Source organism: Poromitra crassiceps (assembly GCF_964638095.1).
Source record: "Poromitra crassiceps genome assembly, chromosome: 2".
NCBI classification, from domain to species: Eukaryota; Metazoa; Chordata; class Actinopteri; order Beryciformes; family Melamphaidae; genus Poromitra; species Poromitra crassiceps.
The window spans coordinates 16303685-16328684 of record NC_139624.1 but is presented as its reverse complement, the minus strand read 5'-3'; the positions used below and the strand labels follow the sequence as shown (position 1 = coordinate 16328684).

Below are 25000 nucleotides of genomic sequence, written 5' to 3'. Positions count from 1 at the left end.
CTCTCGACTCTAATCTGTTATGATATGTGTCTGTTCTAGATCTAACAGATTCTATCAGCAATCAACTCTAATCTGTTATGATATGTGTCTGTTCTAGATCTAACAGATTCTATCAGCTCTCGACTCTAATCTATTATGATATGTGTCTGTTCTAGATCTAACAGATTCTATCAGCAATCGACTCTAATCTATTATGATATGTGTCTGTTCTAGATCTAACAGATTCTATCAGCTCTCGACTCTAATCTGTTATGATATGTGTCTGTTCTAGATCTAACAGATTCTATCAGCTCTCGACTCTAATCTATTATGATATGTGTCTGTTCTAGATCTAACAGATTCTATCAGCTCTCGACTCTAATCTGTTATGATATGTGTCTGTTCTAGATCTAACAGATTCTATCAGCAATCAACTCTAATCTGTTATGATATGTGTCTGTTCTAGATCTAACAGATTCTATCAGCAATCAACTCTAATCTGTTATGATATGTGTCTGTTCTAGATCTAACAGATTCTATCAGCAATCAACTCTAATCTGTTATGATATGTGTCTGTTCTAGATCTAACAGATTCTATCAGCAATCAACTCTAATCTGTTATGATATGTGTCTGTTCTAGATCTAACAGATTCTATCAGCAATCAACTCTAATCTGTTATGATATGTGTCTGTTCTAGATCTAACAGATTCTATCAGCAATCAACTCTAATCTATTATGATATGTGTCTGTTCTAGATCTAACAGATTCTATCAGCAATCAACTCTAATCTGTTATGATATGTGTCTGTTCTAGATCTAACAGATTCTATCAGCAATCAACTCTAATCTATTATGATATGTGTCTGTTCTAGATCTAACAGATTCTATCAGCAATCAACTCTAATCTATTATGATATGTGTCTGTTCTAGATCTAACAGATTCTATCAGCTCTCGACTCTAATCGTCTCGCGCCCTCTCTTTTGTATAACTCAATCGCTCTCTTATTTCTGTCACTCCCGCCTCTCTCTCTTTATCTTCTATTCTTTCCTTTCATTCTCCCTCCCACACAGCCTCTCTCTCTTTGTCTATTTTCTCTTTATTCAACTCTCTCTCTCTCTCTGTCTCCCCCCTCTCGCTCTCTGTGACAAAGCATCTCCAATCACATTTCTCCACAGCCAGATGTAAACACTTGTCCTGGCTTGGTGTGTGTGTGTGTGTGTGTGTGTGTGTGTGTGTGTGTGTGTGCGCGCGTGTGTGTGCGTGTGTGTGTGACTGACAGTAATCTGCTTAAAGTAGAGGGTCGCCCGCGGCACCACGTTTTATGCTGCGATCTGAGGCCCGCGTACGTGTTTCTGTGTGTGTGTGTGTGTGTGTGTGTGTGTGTATGTGTGTATGTGTGTGATACTCTGCCTACAGGCCGATACACTCATGTCAGATGAGACAAAAGCAAAACACACACACAAACACACACACACACACACACAAAGACAGTGTTGCTGTATTCGGTTCGATCCGATGGCTTCCACATCAGCTATCATGTCAATTAACACACCGAACATCACACACACACACACACACACACACCCGCACGCACACACGCACATTTTGTTCAATGGTATTTTTTTATCCAGAGATTTTACAATACTGCGATATCATGAAACCGCGTTCAAACCATCCACAGAGAAGCTCACATCTTGAAAATGGTCTCGCATTTGTCTGGTCTTGGTCTTGGTCTCGCCCGCCCTCGTTCTTGGTCTCGTCTCGGTCTCGGGTTAGGTGGTCTCAACTGCAACACTAGCTGCATGTGGATCAGCCCTTAAAGCCCGCCTGCAGTCACTTTTTCCTACCTGTTTCACCGTTGATGTTCTATGAAAACGTACACGCGCTGTATCAACGCACGTCACCATTTGTGCCAAAGAGCTTACATTGATAAGAACCGAAGCCTAATAGTTTGTTTCACTGCAAAATGACTGCAGGTGCTGTTGTAAAAGAAGCAGAAGAGTGTCTCATCTTGTTTTCAGTATACTCTTTGTCCACGATAGAATGTAAGTGGCGGCCATACTTTTTCCAGTCATATCTCAGTACAAAAACAACGTTATTTTAGAAGCCAAAATATTGCTTATTGTCAACAAACCGGCCAACAGATATCAAAGCTGATGCACTATATGGAAAGAGTGTGACTGGAAGTGGTTAAAAGTTATTATCGTGGCATTTTGAGCCTGGTGAACACTTAGTTAGCAAGCATAGCTAACGGCTAACAGCTAACTAACGGCAGAGGGTATTTACTGTCTTCTATCATACGTCACTCGTCAGACCACTATAATGTCTGACGTCATCACCCGTTTTTACCAACAGCTTATTTTTAGGACTTTGAGCCCAAAATAACTCAAACTCAAGATGCCTAGTACTGTATCTTAAAAATGACAACATAGAACTGGAGGGAGGCTTTAAGATGAGTTAAGATAACACAACACACCACCACAACACTTCCCTTAAGGTACAGGTGGTAAGAAGGTACATGAGTGTCCACTTTGTCAGGAAATATCTGCATCATATCAGACGGAACTGTCAACTCTTAGTCTTAACACTCCATTTCCATCTAGTCTGAGATGACCCTCTGTCTCACCCACTTCCATACCGTAACCCCTCCCACTTCCATACTGTAACCCCTCCCACTTCCATATTGTAACCCCTCCCACTTCCATACTGTAACCCCTCCCACTTCCATATTGTAACCCCTCCCACTTCCATACCGTAACCCCTCCCACTTCCATACCGTAACCCCTCCCACTTCCATACCGTAACCCCTCCCACTTCCATACTGTAACCCCTCCCACTTCCATAATGTAACCCCTCCCACTTCCATACTGTAACCCCTCCCACTTCCATACTGTAACCCCTCCCACTTCCATATTGTAACCCCTCCCACTTCTATACTGTAACCCCTCCCACTTCCATACTGTAACCCCTCCCACTTCCATACTGTAACCCCTCCCACTTCCATACCGTAACCCCTCCCACTTCCATACTGTAACCCCTCCCACTTCCATACGTAACCCCTCCCACTTCCATACTGTAACCCCTCCCACTTCCATACCGTAACCCCTCCCACTTCCATACTGTAACCCCTCCCACTTCCATACCGTAACCCCTCCCACTTCCATACCGTAACCCCTCCCACTTCCATACTGTAACCCCTCCCACTCCCAATTACCTAATTACTGTATATAGCTCCTGATGACAAGGACAAAATATGTCATCAAAGTTCATTATAGCCTACCAACATTTCTATTTTTCATATTCACATGCATTTAGCGGGTTGGGCATTCTCGTTCAGATATCTTGAGGTCAGAGGTCAAGTGACCCCTTTGAAAATCGCCATGCAAGTTTTTCCCTCACCAAAATGTTTAACTTTGAAGCATTATTACTTAGCTCCCTTGCCGACAAGCTAGCATGACATCAATGCTCTTCTAGTTTCAAATGATACCAGGAACTTCGCTCTTGCTTTAAAACTCAGCCTGCTACAGCCATTTGATTTGTATCACTATGAAATTGGGAGATTAACAGGAGAAATGACCAATTGTGAGAAAGGGTTAAAGATGGCGATCTCCGCAAAAGTCTGAACTTGGGAAGTGTTGGCAGGTATGGTTTACGTGTCCCCCCCCTTTTTTTTATTGAGTCCCCCCGTCTCTCTCTTCCTGTATCGTTCTACAGTAACTGTAGTACTCTCTACCACTCTGTCTCTCTCCCTCTCTGTGTCTTTCTCCCTCTATGTGTCTCTCTCCCTCTCCGTCTGTCCCTCTCTGCCCCCCCCCCTCTCTCTGTCTCTCTATCAGATCAGTGTCAGTGTGTAAATGGAGTCTCCATTAAACTTCAGACTGTTGAATTCTTCATCAGCATCGATAAATTCTTCATAGTAAAAACACATGAAAGTTTGATTCCTTTTCATATTTGTGGAAAAATATCAACTTCAATAATGGAAGAGAAATGACGTCAGAAGAGACTGAAGATTGCTACTTTGTACATTTTGTTTTGGTTCTTTCTAGATGACATTCCATGTTCTTTGTGTCATACATTTTTATTTCACCATTCTAAATTAATTTAACGTTCAAGTAGGTGCTTCTTGTTTATTTCCCATTGTTTGTTTTAAGATAAGATAGCACTTTACTTTATTTATTTATTTATTTATTTATTTATTATATATATTATATTTATTTATGTGAATAAATGTTTTATTGATTTTAAAGCAAGTCTGCCCTCAGGTCAGATTGGCCCTTCTTGCGAAGTGACAGAGAGGCTGTTCTGTTTCATACATCAATACTTCATAAAGATCCTGTCATCATTCATATTTCATACACAGTCAAATCATTTTTTTTAGAGACAGCTATTACAGGCAACAGTTCAGCTTTAGACATTATATTATATCAGAGGGACTGGTGTCTTGTGTAAAAAGTAGGCTTTTAGTCAGTTATTTTTTTATTTTTTTTACACATTATGAATGTGTAAAGCTTGTAAGCTTTCAAATGATGATGTCATCATAAATTGAAATCAGAAAATAGTTGAAGAAGATTATGCTATTCCCTCTCTAATTATAGGGTGGTGAGATTTAGTGATCCTAAAACTGTTGAGTGCCTTCTACATCTAAACGTGCGTAATATAAAAAAGAAAAGTCATTTTTCTTTTTAAAACAACAACAACCTTTTACTTTTTAAAGCAGCTTTTTAGAGGTTAGGGTTCATCTTTAACTAACCCAAACATTTTAACGCAGATTTTTTTTCCGTCCTTTTGAAACCTGAAAGCTGCAGTTTTCTACACTTAAATATTTCATAAAGTCACAGTCTGAAGCTTCACAGCGGGACAAGTGTGTGTGTGTGTGTGCCATGTGTGTGTGGTGTGTGTGTGTGTGTGTGTGTGCCGTGTGTGTGTGTGTGTGTGTCGTGTGTGTGTGTGTGTGTGTGTATGCGTGCGTGTGTGTGTGCGTCTGTGCGCGCGCACGTGCATGAGCGTGTGTGCCGTGTATGTGTGTGCACGTGTGTGTACGTGTGTGTGCGTGCGCGCGCGCGTGTGTGTGTGTGCCGTGCGTGTGTGTGCGTGCGCCGTGCGTGCGTGTTACCTGACTGGAGCTCCTCGGCTCTGTGCTGGCTTCAGCAAGACGGTAACAGTGGAGTCAGTTTGATTCAGAGGAGACTCCTGATCATAGGCTGGCATGAGAGGAGCTAGGAGAGTGGAGACAGATGGGACATGAACATCACCTCCATTATGAAAAAGATGCAGCAGGGACTGTAGGCAGTGGTTCCCAAACTTTTCCAACCAAGTACCACTACGTACCAAACCAAATTTCCCAGGGACCACTTCCACTGCGTATACCACCCCCCCCATAAAATAAAATTAGCTGATTTAACCATGCAATAGCAGCAGATTAACTAAATAACAATATAAGGCTACTAGCTGGTTCAAAATGGACACACACAGACACTCACACACACACACCTGCCAACATTAGGTTGTGAAAAAGAGGACCCCTTTGAAAAAAAAAAATCCCTCGCCAAAATTTTGCCTAACTTTAGAGTGTTATTAAACTTCACTCTGGCTTTAAAACTGAGCCTGCTGCAGCCTCAGAAAGTAATTGTTCAAAATTGTGATGTTTCCCAAATATCACGATATTTCCGAAGATTGGCCCAATCCGGCAACTGCTCAGGGTTAACACGTTCAGTGCCAGCGACGCCATATGGCGTCATTAGAAATTTACCGTACAGTGCCAGCGACGCCAAATGGCGTCATAACTCCAAATTGTTTTTTTGACGGGGGGGTGTCGATCTAAGCTTCTTACGTCGCCTCTAACAATATTGTAGCTATTGGAGGTCGATAACCTATTTTACAAACCCATTAGGTGGCGACAGCACTCTCCTGATCAGAGAAAAAGGAGCCAAACACACAGAAATAGTCACTGGGAAAAAGGAGGAAATCGCATCGCATCCGTCCGTATGCATCGACGTGCAGAAGCACAACGAGCACAACGCCAGCTGTGCCCAGAGCAGCAGCATCCGCTGTCACAACTGAGCACCTTCATGTACGCTGCAACAGCACATTGACATAATCAGCATTATTATTCCGAACTGGAAGCATGCCAGCCCGTGACAAACACACGCGGAACCAAAAAGCTGAATATCGCGCACCATTCACTGTGTGTGCGCAGCAAACTCAGCAGAGACTGAGAGCCACCAGGCACATAAGACACACCCAGGAGGCGTGTGCAGTTGAGGGGGGGGGGGGGGGGGGGGGAGCACGCAGAGCAGCAGAGCAGCATACACTTCACCCAGACAGACCCAGACATCAGAAAATTAGCTTCAGAGTCAGAGATGTGCTTGAAATGTTTAATTTCACAAAAGGCTCGTTATCTCAGCTCGTAGAAAAAAAGGTATGTTTTTCGTTCAATCAGGCTATCTTCTCCGGCTCATAACTAAAGAACGGAAAATGGGATCAATAAACTTTTTTTTGCAGGTGATAGAAGAGAGTCTCATCGTTATTTGTGCGTGTTCAGTGTTTACATAGTAATTATTAAAAACATTATATGACTGTTTTAAAATGCATTGCGGCCTATGTGGCACAGCAAGCAACCTTTTGCCCAAGGGCCGTGGCACTGAAAGTGTTAATATAATGTGTATGTAAAAACTGTTGTCTGTATTAAAAAAAAAAAAAAAAAAAAAAATCAATTCTCTGGCGGACCAGCAGGCGGAGGAGCACCGTTTGGGAACCAATAGACCCTTCTCACGGGGGCCATTTTGTGTCGAGAAGCCAGGGTAAACACAGGTGCAAGCAAAACACTAATGAGGGTTTCCAACTTCCATGATTGGGATTTGGAAACCCTCATTAGTGTTTTGCTTGCATCTGTGTTTACCCTGGCTTCTCGACACAAAATGGCCCCCGTGAGAAGGGTCTATTCATTGGTTCACACAACGCACACATCTGAACAGACGTCTATGTACCTGCTCTTCAATGCAAAATCCTGTAGTGTAGAGCCGCAGCACCGTCCTTTGGTGAGTCAGCCCATTGCGATATATGGGGGTTTTTCCCATTCGATGGCGCACACAGTCTCCACACACGCGCGCGCGCACACACACACACACACACACGCACACGCACGCGCACGCGCACGCGCACGCACACGCACACACGCACGCACACACACACACACACACACACACACACAGCGTACCTGATATCTTGGTGGTGAACTGGGTGATGACCGGGGGGCCGAAGCCTTTGACGGTGGAGGCTCTTATTGTGAAGGAGTAGGTGGAGCCGGGGTACAGGCTGCTGAACACGTGGCTCGTCTCATTGGCCGGTTTGAACACCTTCCCGCTCTGATTGGACAGATCAAACTCTGTGTCGAAGGAACTGAGCGCCTTGTAGGAGATCTGTAGAGAATAGAACAGAAGAAAGTGGTTCTATATTTAGAAAAATAATAATTACCTCCGTCTGTCTGTCTGTCTGTCTGTCTGTCTGTCTGTCAGTCTGTCTGTCTGTCTGTCTCTCTGTTTGTCCGCAGGATATCTCAAAACATTATGAACGGATTTGCACTTAGAACTGGTTGGGCCCTATCTTGGTACAGGTGATATCCCCTGTTTACGCTTCCACACCTGTTTGCATGCCTTAATGATAGCAGTCCGCCTTGTGCAAGTGTCCAGGTGTTATGCAGAGTTTTGCACCCCTGCCTGGCAGCAGCTAAACGCATCCCCACCTCACGGGAGCATATTGTAATGACTTATACAGAAATGTAACTGTTTAAATGTGATAGAATTGTCTGGGTAGACGTGACCTCCCTGTTTTCTAAGTTAAAACAGCCCCAAAATATGGTGGGGATGGAATTCTCGGCGGGGATGCGGAAAAGTTCACGGCACGTGCCGCAGGCGCAAATTAGAACCGTGCCAAATCATCGGTGCCCCCAAAATGCCTGCGCAAATGGGATTTGGGCAGTCTTAAGCACCAGAATTATTCACAGGTGTGGCCAGGCAATGGGCGTTACATCAATCAAACCAATCAGATTCCCGTCTCGCAATGGCTGTTTGCGCGAGGCATGCAATATGCTGTAATTCCATGCGTAATAGAGTGGACTCACTCGTGCGGAGGGCAGAGAGAGATGGAGAGAGCTTGTTGACAGATCGTCTGTGATGCCAACGACCCTCTGGGTTATGGGATAGGTGAAGGTGAATAGCCTATTGCAAGTAGGCTAATGTCCATTGTCCAACACGTTTTCTCAATTAATTTCCCTCTTTGCGATGTGATAAAAGTTTCTCAGTGAGTTACAGTTGATTGCCTCACTGAATTATCTGCTAATACCCAATTTTAGCAGCAGAATTTGATGTCCTGGCATGGGGGCATGACATCATCAGTGGTTATGACTTCATCCTTAACGTCGCTCAGTCTTTTCCAGTTGACCCTGGTGACAAGGGTTCATTTTAAACTGTGCTAGTGAGCAAGTGATGCCCAAACTGTTAAGCAAACCATGTTCCAAAAGCAGATGCCAGCAGACTGTTACAGTACATTTTCCACACAAGATGCTATTGGATGAATGAAACACATGATCCGTGGTAAAACAGCTCTGCGCCCGCTGTGCCGTTGTTTTCCTATGGGGGCGTCTCCTAATTATGTGGCAGCACTACCCCTGGCGTCACGCACCGCTCGGATCTGCCACCGTGCGCTGCACTCCACGTTCAGACGGTTTAACCTTTGACCTACTTACCGCTGACCTTTTCCCGCTCGACCTCACGCTGAGAGGAGAGAAGATGTCTGAACACGTGAAGGCAGCTTTTAGTGAACCTTATCCGCACAAGATAGCAACAGCTATTCCATCCATCCAGACCCCCTGGGGATGATCTGCCCAGTAGATTGGCTAGTTATGTTAGCTAGATAGCAAGGCCGTAGGTGTGTGTATGTGTGTGTGTGCGTGTGTGTCTGTGTGTGTGTGTGTGTGTGTTACCTCATACTGGCAGATCAGGCCGTAGGTATGTGTGTGTGTGTGTGTGTTACCTCGTACTGGTGGATCAGGCCGTAGGTGTGTGTGTGTGTGTGTGTGTGTGTGTGTGTGTGTTACCTCATACTGGCAGATCAGGCCGTAGGTGTGTGTGTGTGTGTGTGTGTTACCTCGTACTGGTGGATCAGGCCGTAGGTGTGTGTGTGTGTGTGTGTGTGTGTGTGTGTGTGTTACCTCATACTGGCAGATCAGGCCGTAGGTGTGTGTGTGTGTGTGTGTGTGTGTGTGTGTGTGTGTGTGTGTTACCTCATACTGGCAGATCAGGCCGTAGGTGTGTGTGTGTGTGTGTGTGTGTGTGTGTGTGTGTGTGTTACCTCATACTGGCAGATCAGGCCGTAGGTGTGTGTGTGTGTGTGTGTGTGTGTGTGTGTGTGTGTGTTACCTCATACTGGCGGATCAGGCCGTAGGTGTGTGTGTGTGTGTGTGTGTGTGTGTGTGTGTGTGTGTGTGTGTTACCTCGTACTGGTGGATCAGGCCGTAGGTGTGTGTGTGTGTGTGTGTGTGTGTGTGTGTGTGTGTTACCTCGTACTGGTGGATCAGGCCGTAGGTGTGTGTGTGTGCGTGTGTGTCTGTGTGTGTGTGTGTGCGTTACCTCATACTGGCGGATCAGGCCGTAGGTGTAGGTGTGTGTGTGTGTGTGTGTGTGTGTGTGTGTTATCTCGTACTGGCAGATCAGGCCGTAAGTGTGTGTGTGTTACCTCGTACTGGCAGATAAGGCCGTAAGTGTGTGTGTGTGTGTGTGTTACCTCGTACTGGCGGATCAGGCCGTAGGTCTGCAGCGGCTCTCTCCAGCTCAGACTGATCTGCTGCTCGTAACTGCTGCCCAGGATGGAGTCAACAGGAACTGATCCAGGGACTGAGAGAGACAGACAGGTGAGAGACAGACAGACAGGTGAGAGACAGACAGACAGGTGAGAGACAGACAGACAGGTGAGAGACAGACAGACAGACAGGTGAGAGACAGACAGACAGACAGGTGAGAGACAGACAGACAGGTGAGAGACAGACAGACAGACAGGTGAGAGACAGACAGACAGACAGGTGAGAGACAGACAGACAGGTGACAGACAGACATACAGACAGGTGAGAGACAGACAGACAGGTGTCAGACATACAGACAGACAGGTGAGAGACAGACAGACGGACAGGCGTTACTCAGTACAGCTACAGTGGTAAAAGTGGGGTTCTTTGTTATTTAAACCAGAAATATTGTGCACTACACGCGCTCACGGGCTGTCAGCGTTAACGCGTTAATCGCGATGCGATTAAGGGCCGACCATAACGCGTTAATCGCATGCCGCCATTTTGTCCCTTCAACACACCCGTACTTGTCGTCAAGCCGGTCGCAGCCGTTTCCTGTCTCCTGCTGTTGCAGGCATGTTGAAGAAAGACAGCAAAGACGCTTCTAAATGGCTCGTTTTACTTTAAAAAAAACTCCCAAATGGCACAGTAGTTTGCACCTTGTGTAAAACGGAATTAAAATATCACCGAAGTACATCGAGTTTGAGCTATCACCTAAAAGCTAAGCATACCGGAGCAGCTAGCGTCGCCGTAGCCTCAACGTGAGACTCATGAGTCATTCTTCCTTCAGAGTCTCGGATGTGCGGGTCCTCTAGCCACTGGGAGGTCGGCTGCAATGGCTTCACGCAATATACACGTCACAATAAAACTGTACCTACTGTACCTCACACACAATGTTGTTATCCAATGCTACGGCGCCAATGTACTCCAAAATCTTCCGTAGTTTCCAATACCGAGCCATTATTCACATGGAAGTGCCAAAGTTTTTAGCTCAGACACAGCCTTCTTCGGCTGTGTCATTTTGGGTTTCGACTGCTCCACAGCGCCGCCGCCGGAAGTATCGGTTAAGGAGCGTGTACTGCACTGTTTACAATTGTGCATTTATTTTCTGTTCAAGATATATTTAGTAGACATTGTTACCTCCTGTCTACATTGTACTTCTATTGAATTGAAAATATATCTAAAATGCAATATCACAAAGTACATTTATTTGCATTAATTTGATTCCCAATCACGACACACTGGTAAGAATTATTAATATCTAATTAAAAATGCTTTGAAATGGAAAAATAATGGGATTTTAAACATGCAATACAAAGATGCGATTAATCGCGATTAACTATAGTTAATCGCAAGATTAATCGCGATTAAGAAAATGTATCGTTTGACAGTCCTTGACAGAAATTGAGCACTCTCCTTTCTAGCATCCCTCACTGCCTCGCCTCGCACCTCCTTGTTGTCTTCGTCCTTCTCAGCGCTAATTTCTACTGTTGTTTTGCCCTTGAGGGGGCTCCTCTCTCTCTCTCTCTGTCTGTCTGTCTGTCTGTCTGTCTGTCTGTCTGTCTGTCTGTCTGTCTGTCTGTCTCTCCCTGTGTCACTGTCTCACCATCCTGGTCGGTGAGCAGCAGCAGCTCCTCGCTCTCCTTGCGTCCCTCAGGGTTGGTGAGGACGAGCTTCAGGCTGACGTTGGTGAAGGGTGGAAGGTTACGCAGGACGTGCTGCGGCGCCGCGCCACGCAACGAGTACACCTGCTCTTCACGGACCTCCTCCTTTACTGACTCCCTGCAACACACACACACACACACGGGAGCAGTAGTTTAGAGGTGACAGTTACCTGGTGGAGCGCCCTACAGGCCCGTAGCAGTAGTTTACAGGTGACAGTTACGTGGTGGAGCCCCCTACAGGCCCGTAGCAGTAGTTTAGAGGTGACAGTTACCTGGTTGAGCCCCCTACAGGCCCGTAGCAGTAGTTTACAGGTGACAGTTACCTGGTGGAGCCCCCTACAGGCCCGTAGCAGTAGTTTAGAGGTGACAGTTACCTGGTGGAGCCCCCTACAGGCCCGTAGCAGTAGTTTACAGGTGACAGTTACCTGGTGGAGCCCCCTACAGGCCCGTAGCAGTAGTTTACAGGTGACAGTTACCTGGTTGAGCCCCCTACAGGCCCGTAGCAGTAGTTTAGAGGTGACAGTTACCTGGTTGAGCCCCCTACAGGCCCGTAGCAGTAGTTTAGAGGTGACAGTTACCTGGTGGAGCCCCCTACAGGCCCGTAGCAGTAGTTTAGAGATGACAGTTACCTGGTGGAGCCCCCTACAGGCCCGTAGCAGTAGTTTACAGGTGACAGTTACCTGATTGAGCCCCCTACAGGCCCGTAGCAGTAGTTTACAGGTGACAGTTACCTGGTTGAGCCCCCTACAACCAGGTAACCGTAGCAGTAGTTTACAGGTGACAGTTACCTGGTGGAGCCCCCTACAGGACCGTAGCAGTAGTTTACAGGTGACAGTTACCTGGTGGAGCCCCCTACAGGCCCGTAGCAGTAGTTTACAGATGACAGTTACCTGGTGGAGCCCCCTACAGGCCCGTAGCAGTAGTTTAGAGGTGACAGTTACCTGGTGGAGCCCCCTACAGTCCCGTAGCAGTAGTTTAGAGGTGACAGTTACCTGGTGGAGCCCCCTACAGGCCCGTAGCAGTAGTTTAGAGTTGACAGTTATCTGGTGGAGCCCCCTACAGGCCCGTAGCAGTAGTTTAGAGGTGACAGTTACCTGGTGGAGCCCCCTACAGGCCCGTAGCAGTAGTTTACAGGTGACAGTTACCTGGTGGAGCCCCCTACAGGCCCGTAGCAGTAGTTACCTGGTTGAGCCCCCTACAGGCCCGTAGCAGTAGTTTAGAGGTGACAGTTACCTGGTGCAGCACCCTACAGTCCTGTAGCAGTAGTTTACAGGTGACAGTTACCTGGTGGAGCCCCCTACAGGCCGGTAGCAGTAGTTTAGAGGTGACTGTTACCTGGTTGAGCCCCCTACAGGCCGGTAGCAGTAGTTTACAGGTGACAGTTACCTGGTTGAGCCCCCTACAGGCCGGTAGCAGTAGTTTACAGGTGACAGTTACCTGGTTGAGCCCCCTACAGTCCCGTAGCAGTAGTTTAGAGGTGACAGTTACCTGGTGGAGCCCCCTACAGGCCCGTAGCAGTAGTTTACAGGTGACAGTTACCTGGTTGAGCCCCCTACAGGCCCGTAGCAGTAGTTTAGAGGTGACAGTTACCTGGTAGAGCCCCCTACAGGCCGGTTGCAGTAGTTTAGAGGTGACAGTTACCTGGTGCAGCACCCTACCAAAGAACTTTTATGGAAAGAAATGGCAGCTCCATATTGCCCCATTGCAACATCAGCGCCCAGCAGCCTCCGCCATTTTTGATTTTTGGAAACGTGACAGCGCCAAAAGAACCTCGCAGTGGTCAGCTGCGGTAGCGCTGGCCCCTATAATCAGCCTCTCTAAACAGTAACTCAATGGGAGTTGAACCTCGGGTCCTTTTCATTAGCTATTTATCTTGAAAAAACTAAAAAACTAAAACTAAAAATTTTGCTTAGTTTCCACAATATGGTTGTTGTTTTACATCCCTGCACTACACCACTTCAATCCAGATTTGCAGTACGCCCGGAAAAGATGTGAATCCCCAAAGTTTAGAGTGTTCTCCCGTTGAGTTACTGTTTAGAGAGGCTGATTATAGGGGCCAGCGCTACCGCAGCTGACCACTGCGAGGCGCATTCTGTTTCCAAAAATGGCCGGAGTGTTGTCTCTTTCCTTCCACGCTCTTTGACCCTACAGGCCGGTAGCAGTAGTTTACAGGTGACAGTTACCTGGTGGAGCCCCCTACAGACCGGTAGCAGTAGTTTACAGATGACAGTTACATGGTGCAGCCTCCTACAGGCCGGGAGCAATAGTTTAGAGCTGACAGTTACCTGGTGGAGCCCCCTACAGGCACATAGCAGTAGTTTAGAGATGACAGTTACCTAGTGAAGCCCCCTACAGGCCGGTAGCAGTAGTTTAGAGATGACAGTTACCTAGTGGAGCCCCCTACAGGCCGGTAGCAGTAGTTTAGAGATGACAGTTACCTGGTGGAGCCCCCTACAGGCCGGTAGCAGTAGTTTAGAGATGACAGTTACCGGGTGGAGCCCCCTACAGGCCGGTAGCAGTAGTTTAGAGGTGACTGTCACCTGGTAAAGCCCCCTACAGGCCGGTAGCAGTAGTTTAGAGGTGACAGTTACCTGGGGGAGCCCCCTACAGGCCTGTAGTGGTAGTGCACGGTCAGGTTGTAGCTGTGGCAGCGCGTCACGTTGTAGCCGAACGGTTCCCATCTCACCGTCACCTGTTTGGACTGAATGTCAACCACCTCCAGACGTCGAGGGCCCTGCAACGGGTCTGACACACACACACACACACACACACACACACAGACACACACACACACACACACACACACACACACACACACACACACACACACACACACACACACACACACACAGATTACATACATGATTTATTGATTTCATTTCAGATGTTTTACTCCGCCCTCACACTCAAACTCTATGCTTGCACTTAAACATATAGAGCCGCAGGAGTCGCTAAGACCTGGATGTAAGAACTTCCAGCACTTAAAAGTCAATGGGATTTCTGCTTGAAATAAAGTCTGTGAAAAGTGTATGAAACTGAGACCTTTGTGTCCAGTAAGATAATCTTCACAAATGACGACCACGTTTATGAATTTTGAAGCGTAAATGCTTGTTTTTTTACACATTTTTCAGAAAGCGTTTAAAAAAACCAAAAGGTCATCATTTGTGAAGATTATCATGCTGAACACAGGAACCAGTGGCAGGGAATGTTTGACAGAAACCAGGAAACAGTACGATAAGGCCCAAAAGGCCCAATACTGTGTGTGTGTGTGTGTGTGTGTGTGTGTGTGTGTGTGTGTGTGTGTGTCTGTGTTGCAGTGGAAGCACTCCATCCCATAATCGCCGTGACAACAATGAGGGTCGGGGTCAAGGGGAGTGGGGGGAGGATCCTATTACCCATAATCCCCCAGGGGAGAGTAAATCTTGCCATTCCGTGTGTGTCTGTGTGTGTGTGCATGCGTGTGTGTGTGTGTGTGTGCATGCGTGTGTGTGTGTGTGTCTAACAGAGAGAATGTCATTCCAGCCCATAATGTTGGGCTGACATTAGGATCAGCAGCGTTGGCAGAAAGTGTCTGTGGAAAGGCCAGCCACTAACGACCTCCATCAGCCAATCAAATGTGTCCAGACAGCTTCAGACTAACGGCCTCCATCAGCCAATCAAATGTGTCCAGACAGCTTCAGACTAACGGCCTCCATCAGCCAATCAAATGTGTCCAGACAGCCGCTAACAGCCTCCATCAGCCAATCAAATGTGTCCAGACAGCTTCAGAAGGTTTGAAGATGTTAAGCCCTGAAAGCATAGAGTACCGCAAGGATAAGATTTTTGTAGGCTTACCGTAGCCAGGAATCACCACCATGTTGGTTCTTAGGGGGAAGTCTGTGTTTGTTGGAGAATGTTTGATTGGGGTGCCATGGGCTTAAGACACGCCCACAATGCTGTTTCTGCTTTGTATGCTACAGTATTTTCATTCCCCATTGAAAGATGGTTTGATATGGTGTAAGTTCATTAGATTTTTGTAGCTCCATAGCTAAATAACCACAGAGCATCGTGGGTAGGCTAAAGTAGTATTCCGCTATCATCCAAAACGGACAAAAAAACGATATTTCTCAGAATCGAAGATGAGATCATTAAGATAACATTGACCCATAGCACTGTCGAGTAATCAAGGACACTTTCTTGTTTTTGTGTAATAGACAGTGAGGAAAAGATGTCAGCGATAGCTGTCTCTGTAGCAACAACCATTGATAGCAATGATAGCAAATGTTGCATTGCAACAATTTTCTGGAAATTGTTTCGTAATAACTGACAAACTAAACAGGAGATACATTCACTGAGCCAATATGATGCAAATAAAACATGTTTCTCTCTAGAAACTTCCATCACTAATGAACTATACTATTGAACCAACTGCTTCTGCAAAGCCTACATCACATCCATCCAGACAACAAAAGGCAACTGAAATGCCACGCAGTGTGTGTGTGTGTGTATGTGTGTGTGCACGTACATGTGTGTGTGTGTGTGTTGTGTGTGTGCACACGCACGTGTGTTGTGTGTGTGTGTGTGTGTGTGTGTGTGTGTGTGTGTGTGTGTGTGTGTGCGTGTGCGTGCGTACACGTACATGTGTGTGTGTCTGTGTAATATGTGTGTGCAGCAGGGTGAGTCGGGGAGTCATGTTAGAAATCTGTTCCAATCAGTCAGGGTCATGTTCGCTCCAAAGGTCACTCTACCGAGAGAGAGAGAGAAAGAGGGGAGAGGAGAGAGAGGAGAGAGAGAGAGAGAGAGGAGAGAGAGAGAGGAGAGAGAGAGAGTGTGCCCGCGCACGCTCTGAGCAGAGGCATTCAGCCTCACAGATGGGATCCAGTTCTTTTTCTCCTCACCTGCCAATCAAACTTCATTGTGAAACAGGGAGCAATTCATATTATTATTATTATTATTATTAATAATATTATTAATGTTATTCATATTATTATCCTTTGTCCAATAACTCATCGATTGATAACCATTGACCATAACCATTGATAACAATTGTATCAGTTTGTCATACAGCAGCTGCCCTCATACACTGTTTGTACTAGCATAATTCACATACAAGCCTGTATGAAGCAGTAGGGGGCGATATACACTAGCTGCCACGTGGGTAGTAAGAGCGTTGTGGTCAGGGTGTTGGACGGGCATATATGTTTGCTTTCCCACGAGCGGGGTTCAATCCCCAGCGTACTGTACAGCGGTTTAAAAATGTTGATCTGATACAGTATATTATTATATTACCCACAGTGTACAGCGGTTTATAAATGTTGATCTGATATATTATTATATTACCCACAGTGTACAGCTGTTTATAAATGTTGATCTGATATATTATTATATTACCCACAGTGTACAGCTGTTTACTAATGTTAACCTGACAGTATTATATTACCACTCAATGCTTCGGGAGATGGCATAGAGACACTGCAAGAAATAGGCCACGCCCATCACGGGGGAAATCGGTCCGTTCACTCCCATTCACCAGCGTCATTTTCCTTGAATTAAACATAGCTAAAAGCTGTTGTGTGGTGGGCTGCGCAGACAACAAATGTAAAAAATCGTCAATTTAAGTTTTTTTGTACTCCCGAGCAAAACAAGGAAGCCATTGAGAATTGGCGAGAAGAAATGTGGATTTAGCTGTCAAGGAAGTAAGTTGGAGTGTTCATCTTCTGTATATACGATCTTTGTGTGCAACACGCAACCATGCACGTGACATAGGAGAACGCCAGGATTGGAGGGGGGCTTTCTGTTTTCCCCCGTCTTGGGCGTGGTTTCTGAATGATGACGCGTTACGCAGTGTCTCTATCATTGGTTTGTCCCTGATTGGCCCGGTGACATCATCAACTGTGACACATGCTGCGTTGAAGTGGCCTCGTGTTTACCGTGAACACGACATAAATCCAGTTGAACGGCGCCCTCATGTGGTGGTCACGACTTGCTATGTGGAATCTTTCTGAAAGCTTCGAGCTCACGACTTGCGACGTGCGTGTGACGTTTCACAAAATGGCGGACATATTGGACAATTAAATATATTGACATTTTAGCTGTATAGAACTTTTCACTCATTTTAGAATATGTCTGAGGAACATGTTGATATTATCAACAGTCTCATCTTGTTTTCCTCTGTCATTATGCCTTTGCATTTCCTGCATTAACCTCACTAGCTAGTGGTAGCTACATTATTAGCCTCGGTGGCTTCTAGTCAACTGTGCATGTTCACGACGTGACCACTTGAATGCTAAACATATCGTGTACACAACCTCCGGTATCGTATTCACGGTAAACACGAGTCCAATTGAACACTGAGTCCCTGATTGGCACGGTGACATCATCAACTACGACACAGTCCCCAGAGTGATATAGAAGAGACGTTACGGTAGTCTAAAATGTGCGACTCACGTAGCTATAGTGTTTACGGGGGAATAGTTCCAGGAAGTACATTTGAATGCATAAAGTAAAGCTGATAATATACAATTTGATTCTTTAAACGCCTTAGTCTTTCACCCAGTCTATTCTGCTGCAACTCGACAGCACTGCTTAATGCAGAACCTTACTTCCGGGAACTATTGCAAGGTAAAAAGCTGGTCCACTCTACGGCTCTGCGAGTCCCTAATTGGCCTGGTGACATCATTAACTACGACGGAGTCCCTAATTGGCCTGGTGACATCATCAACTACGACGGAGACCCTAATTGGCCTGGTGACATCATCAACTACGACCGAGTCCCTAATTGGCCTGGTGACATCATCAACTACGACGGAGTCCCTGATTGGCCTGGTGACATCATCAACTACGACACAGTCCCTGATTGGCCCGGTTACATCATCAACTATGCTGCTCTATAAAGGAAAAAGGCAATAAATTCACACCCACATGCATGTGCGCACACACACACACAGACATGCACACCTACGCACACACACACAGACGCGCACACACACACACACACACACACACACACAGACGCGCACGCGCGCACACACACTCACTCACACAGTGCTGTATTGTACCAGTCGAGGGGGAAGAGAAAGGACAGGAAATTGCATCGTCAGTTCAATAGGCCAATGAGATTAGAGCAGAGCCAAGCTCATTAGCATAGAAATGATGTTCAGAGAGAGTGAGAGGGAGAGAGAGACACACAGAGACAGACACACACACACACACACACACACACACACACAAGCTGTCCAGTTCGTCCCCCCCCCCGGTCTGGTGCACGGGCATGCGCGTGTGCGTGTGCGTGTGGTGTGTGTGTGTGTGTGTGTGTGTGCGTGCGCGTGTGTGTGTGTGCGCGCGTGCAGGCTGTCTGCTCTAAGAGGAAGCCTGTGCTTCTCTGGCCTCAGCTCTGAGCTCCAACCCCTCCCATCTGAGAGAGCTGGACCTGAGCTACAATCATCCAGGAGCCTCAGGAGTGAAACTGCTCTCTGCCAGACTGGGGGATCCACACTGGAGACTGGACTGGTCTCAGGTATGGAGAGGCAACGTCTGCCAGAAGGCTGAGAGTCACACACATTATTCTCTGTCGCACTGAGAAGAGGAGGAATATATCAATCCGGACGGACAAACCCCGTCTCTATTTCATCACAGACGACACACCATGCATGCACGCGTGCACGGCAGCCAGTACACACACACACACACACACACACACACACACTGGAGGCGATGTGAAATTTGTCCTCTGCTTTTGACCCTTCCTGGCTCGTCCTCCTCCATGGTCAGGCCAAGAGCGGTGGGCAGCTGCAGGGAAGCGCACGGGGACCAACTTCTTCCGACCACGGCTGGTCAGACGACCATCTTCTGCATGTTTTTAGTGGGGCTCCATATTGATGTTATATGGAGGAAACCCCAGGGGAGCATTGGGGAGAACATGCAAACTCCACACAGAGCCCACCTGGGCATCAGGCACTGAAGGCATGGGGAGACATACCTCCAGTGCCAACAGCGTCCCAGGAGATAACTGAACCGGACCAGGACCTTCTTGCTGTGAGGAGAGTGTGTGAGGCAAGAGCGCTACCACTGCACCACCGTGCCCCCATGAATACTGATTCATGTCTAACAGCAGTTATGACTGATGCTATATAGAACTCTTTCATATTGAAGGTTATTAAATGTTTCCATGATCATGTTTAATGTTTCCAAGCTGTGGCTGTACCATAACCGAGCTCTGATGCTCACTTGCTCTTCCAGACTCTGTTGTCGGACTCAACAGCACGATATTCTGCCTCACATCATGAAATATGCGAGGAACCCTATTGTAATTGTTCCGTTTATTATTATTATTCTCCGCTAAAACACTATGCACCTCAGAAACCATATAAGCCCCACAGCAGCCGAACTTTGCACATAGTTTGGAAATGTCACCCACTACTCGGAAACAAAAGAATGACACCAATCTGCCTGATGGTGGTGCTATAACAGCGCATTCACGTTTTGGTCTCAGTTTCATAAGCTTTTGTTAACCACAGACCTTATTTCAGACATCTAACCAAAATGGCCATACAAAAACCCCATCGACTTCCAGAGGAGGGAACCCAGCGCGATGCTAACTTCCCGGGATGACCAACAAAAAACAGCTCATCTTTGCGGTAGGCTACAGTCCTTTACAGACCCACATCTAACTGTCCTTGAAGGCACCACTATCTGCTTCCATACAATCATGTTGAATGTTGAAGGTGACTTTTAGGATGGGGGAGGGGCGGTTAGTTTTTCATTTCCAGGAGATCACCATATTTAATATTAAAGAGAGAGATAGAAAGAGAGAGAGAGAGAGAGAGAGAGAGAGAGAGAGAGAGAGAGAGAGAGAGAGAGAGAGAGAGGGGGGGGGGTGTTGAATATGCAGTAAAAGAGAGCTGGGGGAGAGACAACGACAGAGAGAGAGAATATTTGAAGGGAAAGATGAAAAGACTTAACAGAAGATATAAATATAAACAGATGTCCAACTCGTCCACCTAGTCCAACCATTCCAAACATGCTTTTTTATACTTGCTGCGTAAATTTTTGTTTTTGAAAAATGATCACAAGTACACTGACTTATTGAGTTCACAATAGGATTTTCTGAAAAATATATATACCGTATATATAAAATGAGACTGCAAACAAATTATGAGTGCACAGGATTGCTTTAATTATTTCTTAGACAAAAACACAAAATATTGTATTTTTTCTCATCTTTTCTTTAACAAATTAAATAATCCCTTTTTATTTCTGAGGTAGGGTATAACTGTGAAACACAAACTTTGTAATGAATGCATATTTCCTTTGCTCTTTATAAAAGAAAACACTGTAAAAAAAAAAAAAGCATTGCAATTATTTTTTTCCATCTCACCGATTTGAATCTTCACACATTTGTAAATCCATAACTGACACCTGCGGATTATCTCAACTAATTTTCCAAACAACAAGAATTTCTGTGAATAATATTGGGGTTAAAACTTCAAAATGCATTGATCACATTTAATCATACAAAAACAATAATCCTGGACAGTATGTGCTCTACATCTGTCTCGGTCTCAGTTGACTTCAGTGACCATCATTTTGTTGCTGTCTCCAGGGGAACAAAGCTACCGAGGAGAGCCACTCCCAAAATTATCATTTCAAGATCATATAAGAAATGTAATGATGGATGATTTTCTTAATGATCTCAATAAAATTCAATGTGCTATTGATGATCCTGAGATCTCTTTGAATTTATGGATTATTTTATGAAAATTGTTAACAATCATGCCCCGTTGAAGAAATTCACAGTTAAAGCCAAATGTCCACCACGGATAGACATCTCATTGAAGAACTTGATGTCTCAAAGGGACGAGGCCAAAAAGGTTGCTCTTTCTGGCTCTCCTGATGATAGAAAACTTTACCGTACGTTAAGAAACAAGGTGACTAATATGAACAGAGTAAATAAGAGAACTTACTATCAACAGATAATCTCTGACAGTGGTAACGACAGTAAAAAATTATGGAATGTGAATGAAATTATGGGTAAAAAGACGGTGTGTGTGTGTGTGTGTGTGTGTGTGCTGAGGGGGGGGGGGCACTTCTTTTGTTGAACCGGATGGTGTCTATTTGGCTAAGCCACTTCAGATCTCAAATTATTTGAATGCTTATTTTGTCAACATGGCCTCCAAACTTAGAGAGAACATGTCAATTCTAACTCTGACATGCTGATAAAAAATACATCATGAATGATACGATGTGCTGTATGTGATGTTGGGATGGTTGAAATGTTGTTGAACTCTGCCTGTTGGTGGGTCTGCTGGTACTGACCACCTTGATACTGTAGCACATTGTTGAGAATATCTGCTGTACATGTTTCCAAACCAATCTGTCATATTTGAATAGATGTCTGATGAGTGGTGTGTGTCCAAAATTGTGGAGGGAAGGAAAGATTATCCCTAGGCTGGCTCAGACTACAGGAGTTTTGGCCGGATTTATGCCCGATTCACGACATTTTAATCTCCAAACTTATTAGTTATGGTTTTAAAGCCTCCGATTCTGTGGTTCAGGAGATACCTGTTTGCCGGGTCACAGAGAGTGTATTTTAATGGAGCTCTATCAAGCAGTCGGGTCCTTGACTGTGGAGTACCGCAAGGGAGCTGCCTTGGACCCCTCTTATTTTCCATTTTTACAAACGATATGCCGTATGCAATTAGTAGAGCTAATTTGACAATGTATGCCAACGACTCCACTCTTTATTATGCAGCCCCCACATGTGCAGAGCTAAATCAGGTTCTGACTAGCGAGCTTAGCATTATATATAACTGGATAAAAACAAATAAACTAGGGATGCACCGATTGCCATTTTCTTGGCCGATTCCGATTTCCGATTTTTGAATAGTCTGACTTGCCGATACCGATTTTTGCCGATTCCGATTTTTTTTTCTAAAAACAACAATTGACAGCTTACACAAACGTTTTTGTAACTTTGTTTAAAAATTAAGATTCATAGAACAATTCTTACATCTAATGGGGATCCAAATAAACAAATAAACAATTCTTATCATTTGCATGAAGTAGGACCTTCTCACTCAAACACATCTGAAAATAAAAGTGTTCCAGGTTAGGCTACTGGACAGAGCTTTTTTGTGCAAATACAATGAATACAAAAATTAAATTAAATCCAATAGCCTATATCCCACAGCTATCATGCATTTACTTTTCCAAAAGAAAACAGATGCAACAGAACATCAAAATGATCCATGGACAAGGAGTTTATAGACTGGCTCCAGACCAGTCCTCTTGAGTAGAGGGGAAATGAGTTTATGAGTTACAGTAACGATCTTCAGTCTGAATATCAGGCGGAGTTTACACACAGTCCGAAGTTTGGTATGCGTATTTTTATCTGCCATCCGAAAAAATATCGTCACGCACAGAAAACGTTGCACACTTGTGAGTCCGATGCATTTTTATTATTATGTCCGTCGTTCTCATGTCGTTCTATTTGCAATACGAAACAAATAGTCTCTCCTGTATCCACGTCACGTTACAACATGACTTGACAGGCTGAGGCAGCAGCGCTGATGTGGAATGGAAAAGCAGGTCGGGGAATGGTTATACTCGACACAATGCTCGCGTTCACCTCGCCAAGCCGGCTGTGCGCGGTGGCGGGTTGCTGGAGCACCGCTTCCCGGGGAGAGAGAGCAGAGAGAGAGGGGCCAGTGAGGTGAAGCGAGCCGCTCTGACTGGACTCCAGCCGAGCGGGACACGGCCGCACCTCTGTCTCCACGGCTTATTTTCGACTTGCATGTGTGACAAACTGCGAGCTTTGTCTACTTCACTGACGGTGAAAAAAATCCACAACGAGGAAGGTATGCTGGCGTGTGTGGTGTGGTGGCTGGGTGCCTGTCTCGGTGCTTTGGGGTGCGCGCACGTCATGTGAAAATCAGCTCACAGAATCGGCTATTTAGAGTGACCGGAACAGATCACCGATCGAGGCCGATCACGTGAAAATCGGCCATTTCCGGTCACGTGCCGATCGATCGGTGCATCCCTAAAATAAACGTATACTTAATATATCAAAAAGAATTTGCATACTTTTTGGTTCTAATGATAGATTATCACACAATCCTAAAATTAATTTACAGATTGAGGGTCAAACTATACAACAAGTAAAAACAGTGAAGCTTCTAGGACATTGGCTTGACTGTACATTGCCTTGGTCCAATCACATCAACAGGGTGGTTGCCAAAATGGGCAGAGCAGTTGCCATTAATTACAAGGAAGTGCGCACCAAATATCACATCATTGTTGTTTCGTCAAGTTGTTTGCTCAATGGTTTTATGTCATTTAGATTACTGCTGTGCATTATGGTCATCTGCATCCAATGGTCTACTCAAACAGTTACAAGTAGCTCAAAACAAGGCTAGACTAGTCCTGGGCTGCTCACCTAGGTCTAGTGTAGTGGATATGCATGCACGTCTCACTTGGCTCAGTGACTATCGGCTAACTTATTTATATATTTAAGTTATTCAAAGTCAGACTCCTACATTTCTTTACAATTACATTATTTGTAGCTCAAGTACTCACACATTCCACCAGAGGGGCAAGAGGTGCACTTATAACTTTACCCCTACCAAAGTCCAATTATATGAAGAGGGCGATATTTTACAGGCTGATAGTATCGTGGAGCAGCCTTCCAGGTGATGTTCATTACATCAAAGGAAGGGCTTGTTTTAAAAGGAATCTTAAACTCTACATACACTCACACACACAAGACGTTTTTGGTCCTCAGGATAGTTTGAGTGCTTGTGTACCATGCAACACTTTCATCTGGTTCTAATGAGCTTTTATCTCGTTTTCATCTCGCCGTCTCTTATCTGATACATGTTTTTTTGTGATACTGGTTTTTTAGTATATTATATGTGTGCATTTTATCTTATGTAATATATGCTTTTAGTGTATTATTTTGCAATGTCTATTGTGTTATGTATATTATTGTATTGGACCCCAGGAAGACTAGCTGTTGTTTAGGCGAACAAAAAAACAAATACACATTTGTATGGATTTAATCTGTTGATCTATTGTTACATCTTTACCCAATAATATACTGTCATTTACCATATCTTCACAGGGTAAATACTTGGTAATTTGGGGACTGTAAAATGAAGAGTTACCAAAGAAAGCGGGAGAGAGGGATGAAGCAGGAAAAACAGAGAAAAATAACAACGAAGAGCAAGAGAGAGAGAAAAGACAGAAATAAAATAAAAGACAGAAAAGAGAGAGAGATGGAGAGAGCGGAGCATGACAATCTGAGGTGAGAAGAGAGGGGAGAGAGAGTATCAGGGGGAGAGAGAGGGAGAGTATCGTAGATCATGTAAAAGCGCAAATTGAAATATTAATATTAATCTTGGTATTTTCTAAAAAGCCTCAGGGGAAGAACACTGAGAAACACCACACACACTTTAATGGATGTTAACACACAGACACACAGACACACAGACACACACACACACACACACACACACACACACACACACACACACACACACACACAGT

General features: G+C 45.2%; 1 protein-coding gene across 1 annotated transcript in view; it reads right to left on the bottom strand.

The window, feature by feature from the left end:
- LOC310798616 (receptor-type tyrosine-protein phosphatase mu-like) overlaps positions 1-25000 on the bottom strand; it is a gene marked incomplete at both ends in the record, with an annotated part of 303831 nt that overhangs the window by 160325 nt on the left and 118506 nt on the right. Inside the window, 5 exons of the mRNA XM_083661159.1 lie at positions 5094-5196; positions 7197-7398; positions 9761-9870; positions 11422-11597; positions 14071-14224. Coding sequence (XP_083517285.1) covers positions 5094-5196; positions 7197-7398; positions 9761-9870; positions 11422-11597; positions 14071-14224 — 745 coding nt within the window. The remainder of the gene's footprint in view (positions 1-5093; positions 5197-7196; positions 7399-9760; positions 9871-11421; positions 11598-14070; positions 14225-25000) is intronic.